The sequence below is a fragment of the Sus scrofa genome, chromosome 1 (genome assembly GCF_054392235.1).
Source record: "Sus scrofa isolate SSC_HxYL_T2T_F1_AM1 chromosome 1, Sscrofa_HxYL_maternal_Yorkshire_Landrace_v2.0, whole genome shotgun sequence".
NCBI lineage: Eukaryota > Metazoa > Chordata > Mammalia > Artiodactyla > Suidae > Sus > Sus scrofa.
The window spans coordinates 198,382,273-198,400,456 of NC_139383.1; the positions used below are offsets into that span (position 1 = coordinate 198,382,273).

The window sequence follows — 18,184 nt, forward strand, 5'->3', positions numbered from 1 at the left end:
ACATTGTCTTCATTTCATTTCCCCTACTTTTTCTTATCCTTTCATTGCTTTTCATAAACTTTGTTCTTTTGATATCTGGTCAATTATAAAATGCTTTCTTTCTGTACATGGTCTACCCAGCTTGTATTTGGATTTGATCTTCAGCTGTGTCTGTTTAATCTTCCTCTCTAAATTAGATAAGGGAGGCTTAGATTTCTTAGGGGCCTAGTTCAGAGGCAGAGCTGTTTCAATTGCCTGAGGCTTTCTGCAGGCTGGTCTTTAGTCTAGTGGCCAGAAGTTTAAGATCCAGGGTCTAGAGTGCTCCATTTTCCCCATATTAATCCATTTGAATTTTATGCAACCCTGAATAACATCATTTTATTTTTTAAATTACCTTTATTTGGAGATTATAAGTGCCATTTATCTTGTTTTATTTATTTTAGGCAAGAGCATGTACCCCGTTGCCTACCCCACAGCCAACTCCTCCTTGCTCACCTTCACCACTTCCTAAAGAGTGTGTGTTGGTAAAGACTCCAGATTCTTCTCCCTGTGTTTCAGATCATGATGTAGCTTTACCCGTGAAAGAAATATTTGCTGAAGAAGGTAGAAACCTTATTTCTCTAACTCAGTTTTAATTTTAGCAACTTTTAAATACAATATCATGGCTTGTTTTATAAGATGCTTTGCAGATTAATATACACATACCTGTTGCTTACTAGTTTTTAGTAAATCATTTTTTCTTGAAAGCAAACTAAGCAATTGGTTGCCACTTTTATTTATTTATTTTTGTCTTTTTGCCATTTCTTGGGCCGCTCCCACAGCATATGGAGGTTCCCAGGCTAGGGGTCTAATCGGAGCTGTAGCTGCAGGCCTACGCCAGAGCCACAGCAATGCGGGATCCGAGCTGCGTCTGCGACCTACACCACAGCTCACGGCAACGCCGGATCGGTAACCCACTGAGCAAGGGCAGGGACTGAACCCACAACCTCATGGTTCCTAATCGGATTCGTTAACCACTGCACCACGACGGGAACTCCGGTTGCCACTTTTTTAAAGTATATAATCTAGTAGACATTTAGACTTTTTCAAGTTCATGGTGATGTTGAAAGTGATAAATCTTTTCAAGATTATTTTCTTGTACTTTACTAAGTTAATTTGGAAATGTTCCCATCAATGGCCATCATCATTATTATTAGTTATTATTGCCATTATTTGTATGCCAAAATGTTAAGGGATAAATAAAACAACATATCTTGCCTTCCTGTGGACTTCTTACTGACTGTTTTTTCTTTTAAAAAACACCTTTAGGAAATGATATGCCTGGCATCACACTCGTTAATACCCCAGCAGTTACCCCAGCGACTACCCCTCCTCCTGCAGCAGTTCTTACCCCAACTTTGTCAGAGACTTCCATTGATCAGTTGAAGATATCAAGCCCTGAGCTGCCCAAGCCATGGGGTGACAGAGACCTGCCACTGGAAGAAGAGAATCCCAGCTCTCTTCAAGAAGAGCTTCATCCGAGAGCTATGTAAATGATAATACATTCACTCTTAGTAACTGTACATTTCATCTTCTGTTGACTTAGGTGACCCATTGAAAACATCAGAAATGACAAACGAAGGTTCATAAACCACAAGCTATTCTATACTTTAGTTGGAATAAACTTCATAAATTTTAAATTAAAAAAAATTTTACCAAATTTATTTATACCTTTAGTTCTCTCTTTTTAAAACAAAACTTTTTGGGAAACATTAAGATAAAGATATCTCTAACATTGTTTTTGGGTTTGTTGTTTTTTTTTTTGACCGCACCTGCGGTGTGCAGAAGTTTCCAGGCCAGGGATTGAACCTGAACCACAGCCGTGACAATACTGAATCCTTAACTGCTAGGTCACCTTGGAATTCTCTATGATGTTTTTAATAAAATTAGAAGAATGATTTTTCCCCCACTGTGAATCTTCATTTACTGTGATCAGTTAACTTTTATGTGGTCAAAGATCCCCATGTAGATTTATTTTAGGGATGATAAAACTTTCAAGATGCTCTGTGATTAAAACATGAAGATAATTTTGGAAAAATGTCTTGGTTAATTATATGGGGCATATTATAGAAATATATAAATTTATATATCAGAATAGAAATATGTCTAAAGGAAATGTAGTACTTTGAATCTATTTTTATTTTTAATTTTTTTTTTTTGTCATTTTGCTATTTCTTTGGGCCACTCCCGCGGCATATGGAGGTTCCCAGGCTAGGGGTCGAATCGGAGCTGTAGCCCCCGGCCTACTCCAGAGCCACAGCAACGCGGGATCCGAGCCGCGTCTGCGACCTACACCACAGCTCATGGCAGCGCCGGATTGTTAACCCACTAAGCAAGGGCAGGGACTGAACCCGCAACCTCATGTTTGCTAGTCGTGTTCGTTAACCACTGCGCCACGACGGGAACTCCATGAATCTATTTTTATATAAAAATTAATATAGGCCTTCACTGACCTAATAAGTTCAAAATATGTCTTTTTCTTAGTGTAATGTCTGTGGCCAAGGATGAAGAACCTGAGAGCATGGGTGTCCCTGTTCAGCCTCCACCTCCAGAGCCAGTTCCCGTTATGGCGCTTCCCACTGGCACTAAGGCTCCTGCCCCCACACAGATGCCAAGTTTGGATTCATCAACAACGGAGAGCACCTTTAGCATCACTGTCACGGAAACTGAACCTATAGATAGACTCCTCTCTGAAGGAGAGATTTTATTGAACTGTGGTCAAAAAGTGGTTCCTAAGAGTAAGTTAACATGCCTCAATTGATTTTACTGGTTAGATTATCATAATTCCTACGTAATTCTCTTCTAACATGTTTTTACTTAAATTTTCAAGATTTAACATGGTATAATAGAAAGAAGATGAACTCTGTGCAAGTTAACTTTCCTAGGCCTTAACCTCAGAAAGTAAAATATCCCCTATAAATCTCTAGAAATAATGTTACTCTTAATAGTTTGGGGTATACCCTTCTAGTCTTTTTTTTCCCGTGCATATGTAGATACCTAAATATATTTGTATGTGTGTATATTTTTACCTTTAAAAATGGGGTCATACAATACATATGGTTTTGAAACTTGAATTTTTTAACCTTAAATATGTTGTAGACATTTTTCTGTATCAATACATACAGTCCTACCTCTTTTTTTCAGTACCTGGGTAGTCTGTAAAAACAGTGCCATAGTGATAGGCATTTAGGTTGTCTTCAGTATTTTCAAACTGTACATAACTCTCCGCTGACCATCCTTGCGTGTATGGGCGTGTGCACATGCACACATACATGTATATATCTTTGTGAGCTTATATAACTGATAACTTTCTTTTTTTTTTTTTTGCTTTTTAGGGCCACACTCATGGCACATGGAGGTTCCCAGGCTAGGGGTCGAATCAGAGCTACAGCTGCCAGCCTACACCACAGCTACAGCAATGCCAGATCCTTAACCTGCTGAGTGAGGCCAGGGCCAGGGATGGAACCTGTAACCTCATGGTTCCTAGTCAGATTCCTTTCTGCTCTGCCACGGCGGGAACTCCTAATTGATAACTTTCATAGAGTGCATGCCTAGAAGTGGAATTGTTGAGTCAGAGTATGCACTTTTAAAATAGCAATACATTGCAAACATGCTCTCCTAAAGATGACTCAATTTTAAATTTTAATCAGTTTTTAATTATATCTGTAGTATATAGGAGTACCTCTTTTTCAATTTCATGGTTATGGTTGGTGTTTATAGCTCTTTCTAATTTCTCACAAGCTGGTGAGTGAAACAAAAATCTCACCTTTGTTATAAAATGCACTTTAAAAACAACTGGTGAAATTGAATAGCATATGAAGATATGTGAGCTTTGCCAGTATTTTTATTGTATAAATTTGAAAGTCATGTTCTATGGCTTTATGGTCAGATTATTTGCTAAATTTATTTCTTCTTTTTTCTAAATTTTTGTATTTTAATTTCTAGTTTTAGGAGATGAAGGATTGTATATGACAAACCTAAATGATAGCTTATCCAGTACTCTGCAGGATGCTCTTGAAATGGTAAGAAATGATTGACTTCACATTGAATTCTGACATGAAGAATATCTTGATGAACTTCTTGCCACCAATTAGGGTTTTTTCTCAAATATTTGAATTAATAGTCATAAAATTTTCTCTTCTTTTTTTCTTTTTAGGGCCGAACCTGCGGCATATAGAAGTTCCCAGACTGGGGGTTGAATCAGAGCTACAGCTGCTGGCCTATGCCACAGCCACGCAACGCAGGATCCAAGCTGCGTCTACGACCTATACCATGGCTCACGGCAACGCCAGTCCTTAACCCACTGAGCGAGGCCAGGGATTGAACCCACAAACTTGTGGTTCCTAGTCGGATTAATTTCCGCTGAGCCGCGATGGGAACTCCCATAAATTTTTTTTTTTTTTTTGCGTCTCTCCATGCTTAAGTTTTATTTATTTATTTTTTATTTTCCCAGTACATTGTTTTTTTCTACTGTACAGCATGGTGACCCAGTTACATATACATGTATACATCTTTTTTCTCACATTATCATTCTCCATCATAAGTGACTAGACGTAGTTCCTAGTGCTACACAGCAGGATCTCATTGTTAATCCATTCCAAAGGCAATAGTTTGCATCTATTAACCCCAGATGTTTTCCCATACAATTTAATGAAATATCTGTGAAGGAATTTAAGGTTTCTTGCACATCTTATCACATTTGCACATTTTATTATCATAATTGTGGGAATTAATAGATAATTATTATTAACCTCTGTGGCTCTAGCAGTTGAAAAATGCAGTTGATATAATTAGGTAATGAAAATCTAATTCAAAATGTAATTGTAATGTATACATGTAAGGATAACCTGACCCCCTTGCTGTACAGTGGGAAAATTAAAAAAATTATATAAATAAATAAAAAAAAAAGAAAATCTAATTCAGTGAAAGTTGTTACCTGGATACGTTGGTTTTACAACGTTTTAGGCGGGACATTCACTGTTGAAACCAACTGTCTTATAATACATTTAAAAAATTTTCCCCAACCATAATTATAATTCTTATGCTAAAAAATAATTGAACTTAGTGGCTTTAAAAAATACTGAAGTAGGACCCAGGAGTCCTACTTATAGTAATAACTCTTCCTAGTTATTATCTAACTTTATGGAGAAAAAATTGATGTTTAAAAATATTACATATTTTAACATATATAATACATTATATATATATAAATATCATACAGAAATTATAATAGGAGTTTTCTTTTGAAAACTAAGGAATAGAAATCTTTATTTATTTATTTATTTATTTATTTATTTATTTTTCCTGCTTACAGCATGGAAATCTTCACTTTTTTTATATTTTCAAACAACCTAGGCAAGAAAAGGTGGCTCTACTCAACTTGGTCTGCAATTATCCATAGCCTTTGCTAAACACTGCTATTATTGTTGCTGTTAAAAAAAAAATCTTATTTGATAATTTTTGACATATGCGTATATCTGTAAAGTCATTACCACAACTAATGTAATGAACATATTCTGTATCCACTCCCAAAAGTTTCCTCAGGCCTTTTGTAATCCCTCCTTCTTGTCTCTTATTCCTCTCATCCCCCATACCTCTCCAGCAATCACTCATCTACTTTCTGTTACTGTAGATTAGTGCATTTTTTAGATTTATATGAATGGAATCATGTGGCATGTATTCCTTTTTTTTTTTGCCTAATTGCTTTAATTCAGTGTAATTACTTTGAGATTTGTCTGTGTTATAGTTTGTGTCATGGTTCCTTCCTTTTTTATTGCTGAGTAGTATTGTACTGTATGGATGTACCACTGTTTGTCCATTCACCTGTTGATGGACATTTGGGTTTATTCCAGTTTGGAGCTATTAGAAATAAAGCCGCTAGTTCCCGTCGTGGCTCAATGGTTAACAAATCTGACTAGGAACCCTGAGGTTGTGGGTTTGATCCCTGGCCCGGCTCAGTGGGTTAAGGATCCAGCATTGCTGTGAGCTGTGGTGTAGGTTGAGAACGCAGCTCGGATCTGGCATTGCTGTGGCTATGGTGTAGGCCAGCAGCTACAGCTCTGATTTGGACCCCTGGCCTGGGAACCTACATATGCCTCCAGTGTGGCCCTAGAAAAGACAAAAAAAGAAAAAGAAAAAAAAGAAATAAAGCTGCTGTAAGCATTTGTGTACAAGTCTTTGAATGGATATATGCTTTCATTTCTCTCTGGAAAATACTTAGGAGTTGAATAGATGGAAAATATGGTAGTTATATGTTAATCTTTGAGAAAAACTATCTAATTTGACCTGTCAAAATTGTAGACTTTTCCTAGCTATGTTTTATATTACTATAAATATTTTTAAGCTTTGCTCAGTTAAGTACTTAGAGACAGTTTTACCCTTTTGACTTGTTTTTAAGGTTTGTTAGGCAAGACTAGAACAGTACTATGGAGAGAAGACCCTTCTATGTACTCCATCCAGGGCCTCATTAATAAGGTTTTCCAGCCTGGTTAGTGGGCCAACCATTATCTAGGCTCTGTGTGAGCATCAGGCACTGTTTTACCCAGTCCCTTCTCAGGTGCTTGTTCCTCCAGCTTCCTGTAATCGTCTCAGATGCGTCTGCTGATCAGTACTCAGCTTAACACCTAAAGGGGTCTTCTTTATTTATTTATTTGTTTTGTCTTTTTGTCTTTTTAGGGCCACACACGTGGCATATGGAGGTTCCCAGGCTAGGGGTCTAATTGGAGCTGTAGCCACCAGCCTTCGCCAGAGCCACAGCAACGTGGGATCTGAGCCGCATCTGCGACCTACACCACAGCTCACAGCAACACCGGATGGACAACCCACTGTTCGAGGCCACGGATTGAACCTGCAACCTCATGGTTCCTAGTCAGACTTGTTAACCACTGAGCAACGACAGGAACTCCAAGGGGTCTTCTTTAGATCTCCAGAGTTTACTCCCTTTGCAGCTTTCACTTTTCTAGCTGTTTGTTTTAGGAACTCTAGCTATCTTTTCCTCCCTGGAGTTTCAGCTCCAGCTTCTCAGGTCAGGGGTCCACGGAGCCCTGCTTAGGCTTTCCCTCCTGTGTCACTGCCTGGAAACTCTCACAGGCAGCCGGTTGGAGCATAGGGTTCTCCTGATTTGTTTTCCGTCTCTCAGGAATCACTGTCTTTTGTTACCTGATGCTCCATACCTCAGAATGCAGTTTTTCACATGCTGTGTCCATTTTTTAGCTGTTTAAGGGGTTGGGCATATCTGGTCCTTATTACTCCATCCTGACTAGAAGTAGAAGTCTAGCTGCTTTTTTTTTTTTTTTTTGGTTTTTAGGGCTGTAGACGCAGCATATGGAAGTTCCCAGGCTAAGGGTCTAATCAGAGCTACAGCAGCTGGCCTATACTACAGCCACAGCAATGCGGTATCCGAGCCAGGTCTTCGACCTACACCACAGCTCATGGCAACGCTGCATCCTTAACCCACTGAACAAGGCTGGGGATCGAACCAGCAACATCATGGTTCCTAGTTGGATTCATTTCTGCTGCGCCACGATAGGAACTCCTCTAGATGCCTTTTTACCTTCCCACTTGTATCATTATATATGATCATGATGATGACAGAAAGATTAGTATATTTTTGAAACATGTCCTTCTTTCCCCTTACAACTGTAATGTAAGAAATTTCTTTAAAGCAGCCTATTCAAGTGATGTAAACTACAACAGTGTATTAAATTCACCAGTGGAATTTTCAAAAGATATGCGTCCTGGCCCACCCTCTGATATATTGATTCAGTAGGTCATGAGGATTTTTTATGTGTGTGTATAGGTTAGAAGCCTAGATCTGAATATTTTGAAATAGCTTCCAGGGCTTCTGATATGATTGATCCTTTGTTAAAAATATGTGGGAGTTCCCGCTGCGGTGCAGTGGAAACAAATCCGACTAGTATCCAAGAGGATTCGAGTTTGATCCCCAGCCTTGCTCACTGGGTCAGGGATCTGGCATTGCCATGAGCTGTGGTGTAGGTCGCAGACGCAGCTCAGATCCCATGTTGCTGTGGCTGTGGCGTAGGTTAGCAGCTGCAGCTCCAGCTCTACCCCTAGCCTGGAAACTTCCATATGCCATGGGTGCAGCCCTGAAAAGAAAAAAAAAATGTGACTACTCTTCATTTTACTTCGAACTGAATAATGTTAAATGACTTGTTTTTGCCATATAGCTATGTAGTGACATATTCACAACACTTTTTATACAGATACATGATACTTTTGCCTCTCATTTTAAGCTGTCAGCTTAAGCTAATAACTATAAATTTTGAGCTCTAATAAGAGCTGTATGAATCCTAAAGCTTGAGTTGCAAGGACCTGGGTATGTGTTGCAGACACTTGTCAAATCCGAAAGCTTTGAAGGCTAGGTATCAATTTATGCTATTAAAGACACAATGGTGTACAGATGCCAAGTGTGGAGGTTTGTATATTCAAGTAATAAAATTTGTTAAAGCAATTTGCTTTATTATGTGTAGAAAGATGAGCTAATTAATGAAGGAGAGTTTTGATAAGATTTTAATGGAGCGGTTACTTTTCTAACAGTAATTATTTGTGCCAAGTAATTGATTGAGTCTGTTATAAAGAGGGTAGAAACCACTTTTATAAAATAATATGGGGGAAGCATAAATGAGAAGTCTTTGTTACACTAACATTTGGCCTACTTAATATGTCATGGCATTTTTTTTTTTTTTTCTTTTTAGGGCCGAACCTGGAGCATATGGAAGTTCCCAGGCTAGGGGTCAAATTGGAGCTGTAGTTGCCGACCTGCACCGCAGCCACATCAATGCTAGATCTGAGCCACATCTGTGACCTACACCACAGCAATGCCAGATCCTTAACCCCTTGAGCGAGGCCAGTGATCAAACCTGTGTCTACATGGATACTAGTCTGGTTTGTTTCCACTGAGCCATGATGGGAACTCCTCATTATGGCATTTTTATCCATTGTTAGAACTTTATCATGGTGCCAAAGCACATTTATTTAGAGTAAACAGCTAAACTGAACCACGACTAAATGATAACATCTTTCTTTTTCTTCATTTGAAACTAAACTTTAATATTGGTATTTTTGCTAAGCCTCCCTCAGATATGCTACGAATTCATGATAAAGTCACATGCAGATGTGTAATCTTGAAAAATAGAATAACTTTTAAGTCGTGGACCAGTAGGCATTTCTCTATATATACCTGGGGAATGAAGACTTGTACTCCAGAGTTAATAAACTTTATTTTGTTACACATGAGATATTTAAGTAAAAATATTATTAATGGAATTTAAAATCATGTTAAGGAGTTTATGTCATGGCTCAGTGGTTAACGAATCCGACTAGGAACCATGAGGTCATGGGTTTGATCCCCGGCCTTGCTCAGTGAGTTAAGGATCCAGCATTGCCGTGAGCTGTGGTGTAGGTTGCAGACACGGCTTGGATCTGGCATTGCTTTGGCTGTGGCATAGGCTGGCAGCTACAGCTCCGATTAGACCCCTAGCCTGGGAACCTGCATATGCCACAGGTGTAGCCCAAGAAGAGGCAAAAAGACAAAAAATAAAATAAAAATTAAAAAAGTAAAATCATGTTAAGACTTGTATTTATAAGGACATCCACTTTTCTGGCTCTGCAGCCCACACTATCCTTCATTTTTGGACTGGTCTATTTTAAGTCACTAAGCTGGATCTTCTGGTGAGGGCTTTCAGTATCTGCTCCTTAGCAAGTACTGGAGGTCAGCACAAAGCAAAGTGACAATTAAAGGTCTTTAGGTGCCACCACATGTTTCTGCAGTTTTCATTTTTGTCTGTGGTCCAGGCTGCATCACTGCTACAGCGCTTTGCCCCCATTGCCACACTGTGGTGCCGCTTTGTACACTGTATAAACACAAAGCAAGAAATTGTGTGAGCGGAAAACTTGATGACACTAGAAAACATTTATGAATCATTGAAACTCAATTGCATGGAACAGTGGGTCCAATTTTCATAAGCTTTTATAATAAATTTCCAGGCAAAATATAACCAAATTATTTTATACTGTTGTTTATATTGAGGCAAACACAAAGGATTTTTAGTATAGTCGAATGGAAAAGAGAACTAAATGAAAATAAAGTGTTCATCTTCTTTCTGTAAAGTGCTAATATGACCATTTTCATGATGACTGTTAAGTTTTTTGTTTTTGTTTTTTTTTGTCTTTTTAGGACCGCACCCTCGGCATACGGAGATTCCTGGGCTAGGGGTCTAATCAGAGCTGTAGCCACTGGCCTACACCACAGCCACAGCAACTCGGGATCCAAGCCACGTCTACGGCCTACAGCACAGCTCACAGTAACGCCGGATCCTTAACCCACTGAGCAAGGCCAGGGGTTGAACCCGAAACCTCATGGTTCCTAGTCGGATTTGGATTTGTTAACCACTGAGCCATGACAGGAACGCCGATGACTGTTAAGTTTTATTCATCATAAATTATGAGGAATGTAATCATTTGATAGATTAATTTTTTCTTTATTATAGTAATTACCTTTATTTTTTTTTAGGAAGATGATCCTCCCAGTGAAGGACAAGTGACTAGGATGTCCTATAGAAAAATTCACGCAGATGCAATTCTTTCTCTTCGTGCTAAACAAAACCAGGAATCATTAGTTCAACAGCAAGCTGCCTGTCATTCAGAGGTACTTTTTAATCTTAGAATTTTTCTGTTATACCTAAATACAGGAAAAAGATAGCAAAAGTATTCCTACTTTTTTTTTTTTTAAAGCATGCTACTACTTCACCTTATTCAGGAATCAGCCTTATGGTAACTGTAACCTGGAAACACAGAGTTATGAGTTTACAGCTAAAAGGAATTTAGGCCATGTGTTCTGATCTTCTTATTCTACAGATAGAAAGAACTGAAGCCCTTTTAAATGGTTTGTGAAGGTCATCCATTCATCTTTTTTTTTTTCTTTCTGCAACCATTAACTGAGTGTCTACTGTATGCCAGACACAACCTCAGAAAAGATACAAATATGAATTAGGGAGGATCCCTGCCTTTAAGCAGTTACAGTCATGTAGGAAGAAAAAAGCTTAAACAATTGCTCTACCATGCAGTAACTGATCAGACAGCTGTATTTATGTGTATATGAGCACGGAGGAAGGAAAACTCCACTTGAAGTTGGATGACATTTGTATAGGATATGATATTGATGTGGGTCTTTAAAAATCCAATAGAATTTTTTTAGGCAGCAGTGAAGGAGAAAGACATTTCAGAAGCAGAGATAGCACATGTTAAGGGGTAAGAGCCAAGAATGATTAGGGCTGTTTAGAAAGTGTGCAAAGTCTCAGTGTGGCTAGAGCTTTAGGTAAAGAGATAAGTCTGAAAAAGTAGATTGAACCAAATGATCATAAAGAACTCTAGGCCATGGTAGGGTTTGGGCACTGTGAAGCCCCTTAGGAAGAAGTTTTTTTGAGAGGTTTTGTATTCCTGTCCTGGCATGAGGAGGCAGGGAGACAGAAAAGGAATGAGTGCCCATGGGTTCCTAGTCAGATGTCACCTGTAGCTTTTCACCCCAGTTAGGCCTTCATGCCCCTGGTGGTGCTTGGGGTACTAGTGTCTGCAGCCCAGATTGTTGCCAAAATCTTTATGGTTAAGGGGCAAGCAGTGATGATCTCAAGTTAATAAGGGAAAGGGAATGACAGCAGCATTTTGCTCCAGTCATTCTCACTAAACCTGTTCCCGCCCCCTTCCCTTCAGGATGCAGTCTCTTTCTTCCCACACACACCAGGGTAAGTTATCAGTCAGTCTTTCCCAGGGTTTTTTCACAATTTTATTTCGTTCTTAGAAGCCATGATTTCGTCTCACTTCTGTAGTTACTCCAGCATTGATTTAGGGATAGGAAGCTGGTGGCCTTTGTTAGTGTGTCACCTTGGCTAGACCTGAAGCCCAGAAGTTGGAAGTTTATCCTTTCCAGGTCTTTTTCTAAGCATCTAAGCATTTGCATGTATTTGTGTGTGTGTGTGTGTGAGTGTGTGTATTTGTGTGTGCTCATGTATGGATAATTTTTGAGGTATATGTATGTGTTATTCTGCAGTGTGATTTTTTAAATTTATATATAAATCCTAAAGGTATACCATATCCTTTTTTAATCTTATCAAGTACTCTACCCTAGTTTATTCTGTCGAGTGATTTTTAAATTGGTTTCAATTCTTCTCTATTTACACTATAATAATAAAATCCTTTTTTGCATTATGAGGAATTGCCTCTCTATGTAGGATAATGAGAAGTGGAATTACTCAAAAGGCACAAGCATTTATAATTTAAATAGTTACTAATAAATTGCTCTCCAAGTATATGAGACTCCTTTCCAATACCATGCATATTTTTAATCCCAAATTTTTGCCAGTCTGATTAAACAGTGACATTTAGCATGTTATCATATGTTTACAGAATTATTAAATGTTTGCGATAAGAACTACTTATAATGACACATCTGTAAGTTAAAATATTGCTTTGGTAAGAAAATAGTAGCCATCCTTTGTGCTTAAAACTCTGCCCAGAAGGAGCTTTGGATCAATAAGAGTTGTCTGATGGCAAAACTGCAATTGGTACCTTTATGTGGGTGGACTAGGTGTACTACTATAGGTTATAGGCTTAGAACTGACATGAGTCTGAGCTTTGAGTATAATAGGAAAATGATAAATACTTAGAAGTATGAGAGCATTTTGTGAATAGGGAAGCTAAATTTTCAGGAGGGTCATTGAGTATTAAGATGTTCAATAGTTCAGCAGTTACAAGAACCCCAGAAAATTGGTTCATAATGGAGAAGGAACTGCATATTACACAACATTGTACATGGTAGTGGCAGAGTAATAGAGGCCCTGTTAAATAGTTCTAATTAATTTTTAAGGAACCTGAAGCTGCCATCGTTCTAAACATTGCCCGAGAGACTCCAAGGGTTTTATATTCATTGCAGAACAGTCAAAGGATGTTGAGCAATTGATATTCTTAAAGAAAAGTCAGATTAGGGAATAAGAGGAGATACAAATCTATAGAGGATAATTAGGGCAAATTATAGAAAATCTTGAGTGCTGAGCTAAGAAGTTTTATTTTGTAGTCAATAGAGTCATCAAAGATGTTTCAGCAGTCATTTCTTCAATATTCAAGTAAAAAAACACTCTTGGTTGAATTAAACTCCTTTTAACTAAAAAACTTGAGAGCTTTCATATATTGGAATTTTTGTTCAGTTCTTGATTAGTAAACTCATTAATTAGAATATCTTCAAGTCACAAAATGTGCTAGTGATTAGGGCCTACAATTTTTTATGCAGAAAAAAATAGAACTCGTCAGTTTTTAAGTTTTTGTGTCATACATTTGGTAAAGAAACATATTTGTACTTTTTGTACATTGTTTTTTCCTTTTATGGCCACATCTGCGGCATATGGAAGTTCCTGGGCTAGGGGTCAAATTGGAGCTGTAGCTGAGGCTTACGCTATAGCTTGTGGCAGCGCCGGGTCCATAAGCCACTGAGCGAGGCCAGGGATTGAACCCTCATCCTCATGGATACTGTGTTGGGTTCTTAACCCGCTGAGTCACAATGAGAACTCCAGCATTTTCAATAAGTTATTTATTATAAAATTCACACTAATACTTTTAGCCAGTTTGCATTCATGAAGAACAAGGAGTGAATTTTCTATTCTTCTGATTTTAAGTTGTTTGAACAGTGTATAATGTGTGACAGCATGTGGTGTTTTAAATAATAAAATTTTTCTGATGTGTATTATTGCTGTCTAATTTGGAGGTTGAAAAAAAACAGATAATGGGTATTTAACTTCATGAGAAATAAGGAGTTAAAAACAGAGCTTATTGGCGTTCCGTTGTGCCGCACTGGTTAACGAACCCAACTAGTATCTGCAAGGACGTGGGTTCAATCCCTGGCCTTTCTCAGTGGTTTAAGGATCCGGTATTGCCTTGAGCTGTGGTGTAGGTCGCAGGTGTGGCTCGGATCTGGCATTGCCGTGGCTGTGGTGTAGGCCAGCAACTACAGCTCTGACTTCACCCCTGGCCTGGGAACCTTATGCTGTGGGCGCTGCCCGGAAAAGACAAAATAAATAAAAACAAAGCTGATCACTTAGACATATTTTTTCTTTGTTTGTTTGTTTTGCTTTTTAGGGCCGCACCCACGGCATATGGAGGTTCCCAGGCCAGGGGTTGAATCGATTGAGAGCTACAGTTGCTGGCCTATACCACAGCCATAGCAATGCGTGTGCATCTGTGACCTACACCACAGCTCAGGGCAACGCCGGATCCTTAACCCACTGAGCCACAGCAGGAACTCCCCACTTAGACATCTTAAACTCACTGTCCTGTAGTATGTATGTGGCGTAATAAGCACTTTCTGAAATCCCTTTCAAGCAATCGAGTGGTCTGCATCACAATATATTTGACAAATATTTCTTGCTCTGACTCATTTTAATGTAATATTTGTGACAATGGTTTCTACTTCTTGCAGAACTTAGAAAACAGTGTTGATGAACTTAGTGGAGGACAAAGGCCCAGTCTGACAGCAGAGAACATCTTACTGGGACATTCTGCCTATACGCAGGAGCCTGTGGCTAACACAGAGTCTTCAGATCAAAAATGTGCTCCTAAGCCATTATCTCAACAGTGTGACACAGTTACAGGTATACACCAAAATACTGCTTCTTGATGTCAGAATATTCACTTTGAATCCCATCACACTTTCTTTGTACTGTTTCCACACTGAATTCTTTATTGTTTTGTGTTGTTATACTCTTACGGTAGTGTTCCTAATCTGAATTAAGAAAAGCATAACTAGGAGTTCCCATTGTGGTGCAGAGGAAATGAATCTGACTAGTAACCATGAGGATGCAGGTTTGATCTCTGCCGTGAGCTGTGGTGTAGGTTGCAGATGTGGCTCGGATCCCGAATTGCTGTGGTTATGGCGTAGGCTGGTGGCTATAGCCCCGATTTGACCCTTAGCCTGGGAACTTCCATATGACTTGGGTGTGGCCCTAAAAAGCAAAAAAAAAAAAAAAAAAAAAAAAAAAAAGTGTAACTATTTTCAGGTAGGGACTTGCCTAATTTCCTTATTAAAAGGAGTGTAATACCTTTTTCAATGATTTATATAGCAGTATTTCCCCAAATGTGATGTAATAGTGTTGGCACATGAATCACTGGGTGGTGCATGAGATAATTTTGGTAATGTGCGTTATGTCTACTTAGAAATTTTTAAGAGTGATGTATTTGTTTTAATATATGATAGAAAAATATAACTAGCACATCAAAACTATGATATAATAGATCTTATGTAGAACAAGTTTAAATAAGGCAACATTGTAGAAGTTCACCCTGTACGAATTTCTGACTCAGTGTCCATGCACTCTGGACTACTTTGAAACTTTATTAAGTAAACTTTCTCCTGTAACACTTTGGCAATAAGAGTAGAATAGAGAACATCAATTTTATCTTATGTAGTTGATTCTTAGTATATGCAGTATACATGTCCTGTAGAGTCAGCAGAAACACTAAATTAGCAAATGCTGAACCCCTTCTTCTAGGGGAAATAATAGGGTTAGGTTACTATGAGCCTCCGATGTTGTATACATTTTTTTTAAATTTATTTTTATTTTTTAAGTTTTTTTTATTATAGTTGATTTACAATGTTCTGTCAGTTTCTGCTGTACAGCAGAGTGACCCAGTCTATCTGTATGTACACACACACACATATATACATTCTTTTCCTCAACTATTATCCTCTATCATGTTCCATACTGTTAAATACATTTTTGACAGGTGATCAGTACATAGCCTTATTTTATGTATGTTTCTACTTAAATACACTTATTTAATATATATTAGTGATTCATTAATATTGAACTCACAGCCAATAGCACTGTAACTCATTCCTGCAGGAAGCTTATCTAATACATGTATTTTTTCTGTAAGGCCCATCACAGCCTTCTTGCACTTAGGGTTACTAGAAAGACGTTTGGGGGCCATTTTAAACAGTAAAACCACCAACAAAATATACAAAAATGTGAAAAATATGTCACTAAATAGACAGCAAAAAAGAACATTTGTTCACAGTATAAGAACTGATAAGAAAGCAGAGTAGCACTGTGTTCAGCCTCACTTGCTGAAGTGTGTGTAGCGTGATTCGGGTTTTCATTGCTCTGCACATGTCTACAAGTGACTGAACGTGCTGGGAGTATTTTGAGGTTAAAAATAAATTTCCTCAAGGAGGTGAATTTGCAAAAAAAGAATCTTCAAATTAAGGAAAATCAACAATATTCTCATTTATTTATTTTCCCCCTCATGCTTATGACTGCATTCTCTTAAATGAAAGAACTTCTGGAGATATGCAGATTTCCCAGAAACCAGAAAAGGGGATGCCTGAATTTTAGAAAAGCATTGGTGTAGAGTATTCAGTGCTAGTTTTTTTTCCCCCCATGGCTGCGTCTGCGGCAAATGGAAGTTCCTGGGCTGAGGACTGAATCCAAACTGTAGCTGTGACCTGAGCTGCTGCAGTAGGATTCTTTTTTTTGGGTCTTTTTGCTATTTCTTTGGGCCGCTCTTGCAGCATATGGAGGTTCCCAGGCTAGGGGTCGAATTGGAGCTGTAGCCACTGGCCTACGCCAGAGCCACAGCAACGCAGGATCTGAGCCGCGTCTGCAACCTACACCACAGCTCACGGCAGCGCCGGATCGTTAACCCACTGAGCAAGGACAGGGACCGAACCCGCAACCTCATGGTTCCTAGTCGGATTTGTTAACCACTGCGCCATGACGGGAACTCCTGCAGTAGGATTCTTAACCCACTGTGCCACATCCTCATGTCAGTTTTATATTGAGCAAACACCTTGTATCATTCAGAACTGAGAGAAATTCAAGACTGAGTTTTCTATAGCAATAAATGTAAAGTAATATTTGAATTTGTTCTCATTTTATGTGCATAAGAGTATTAAATTTTTTACATTCTTTTAAATTATGATTCAAAGTGGCATAAAATGTGACTTTTGTTTCTTTGTCAACTGTGCAGACTGCAATTACATAGAATTGACACTAGATGGCTCTTGCAGATCACTTGAGAGCTGCTTGGTACTTGGGAACAAGGAGGTACTTACTTGTTAGAAGTGAAATCCGTGAGGATACATCCTGTTCAGCTCCCCCTTATACCCTGGTAGCACCTAGCAGATTACCTATGGGTATAGTGCATTTTTAGTTGTAGGTAAATTGTAGATATTTATTTTGTTCAATTAGAAAAAACAATAAGTAATGTGGCATAAGATTGAGTATATAGATGAGTCAGTATAAGAGAATGTCTAGGAGTTTGAGCTTTTGGAGTTTCAGGAATCACTTCCAGCTCTGTATATTTGGGCAAATAATTTAATCTTTTTGAGCCCAAGTTAATTCATCTATGAAGTGGGGATGATATTTGTGTATTAGTTATCTTTTGCTCTGTAGCAAATTACCTCCCAATTTTTAAAATTATTATTATTTTAATAGGTTTACCGCAAAATTTAACAGCTGAAGATAGCAAACATTTATTGTCTCACATAGTTTTGCAAAGTCGTGAATCTAGGAGTGGCGTATCTGCATGGTTCTCAGGATCTCTTGAGGGTGTAGTCAAGCTGTTGGTGAGGCTTTGGTCATCTGAAAGCTTTAACTAGGGTTGGAGGAGCTGCTTTCCAGGCTCACTCACATGGTTGATGGCAAGATGCCTCAGTTCCTTACTACATGAACCTTCCTATACAGCTGCTCATGACACGAAAGCTGACTATTCCCAGAGTGGATGACCTGAGAGAAAGTGAGCAACCAAGATGGAAACCACAGTGTCTTTCATAACCTAATTTTAGATGTGACATGTCATTTCTTCTGCCACATTCTGTTGATAACACAGACCTATCCTGGAATAATATAATAGGGGATTACAGAAAGGTGCGACTGCCAGGACTCATGTATTAGGGGTCATTGTAGAGGTTTGTTACCACAAAAACATCTACTTCATAAGGTTATTAGGGATAACAATCCATGTAAAGTAGTTAGTAGGTGACAATGCATGTAAAATAGTTAGCACTTAGCTTGATACATGACGACTGTTACTCTTTTTAGTAATGCTTGGCGTATGTAAAAATATCTTTTCAAATGTATTTAATAGAACCAGAGACTATGCA

At 38.5% G+C, this 18,184-nt stretch overlaps 1 protein-coding gene across 22 annotated transcripts in view; it reads left to right on the forward strand.

Annotated features, from left to right (window-relative positions):
• Positions 1–18,184, forward strand: part of KIAA0586 — a 167,523-nt gene that overhangs the window by 92,316 nt on the left and 57,023 nt on the right. For 17 of the 22 annotated variants that reach the window (XR_014819783.1, XR_014819784.1, XM_084982227.1 and 14 more), the window contains 6 exons: positions 423–582; positions 1,288–1,507; positions 2,503–2,756; positions 3,964–4,040; positions 10,550–10,684; positions 14,501–14,672. Coding sequence is in view for 15 of the 22 variants with exons in the window: in XM_084982227.1 (XP_084838353.1) it covers positions 423–582; positions 1,288–1,507; positions 2,503–2,756; positions 3,964–4,040; positions 10,550–10,684; positions 14,501–14,672 (1,018 nt within the window). In the remaining 7 variants the exon portion in view is untranslated. Of the gene's footprint in view, positions 1–422; positions 583–1,287; positions 1,814–2,228; positions 2,757–3,963; positions 4,233–6,075; positions 6,169–10,549; positions 10,685–14,500; positions 14,673–18,184 lie in introns of those variants that run through there. The other 5 variants (XR_014819805.1, XR_014819807.1, XR_014819813.1 and 2 more) reach the window with 3 other exon arrangements.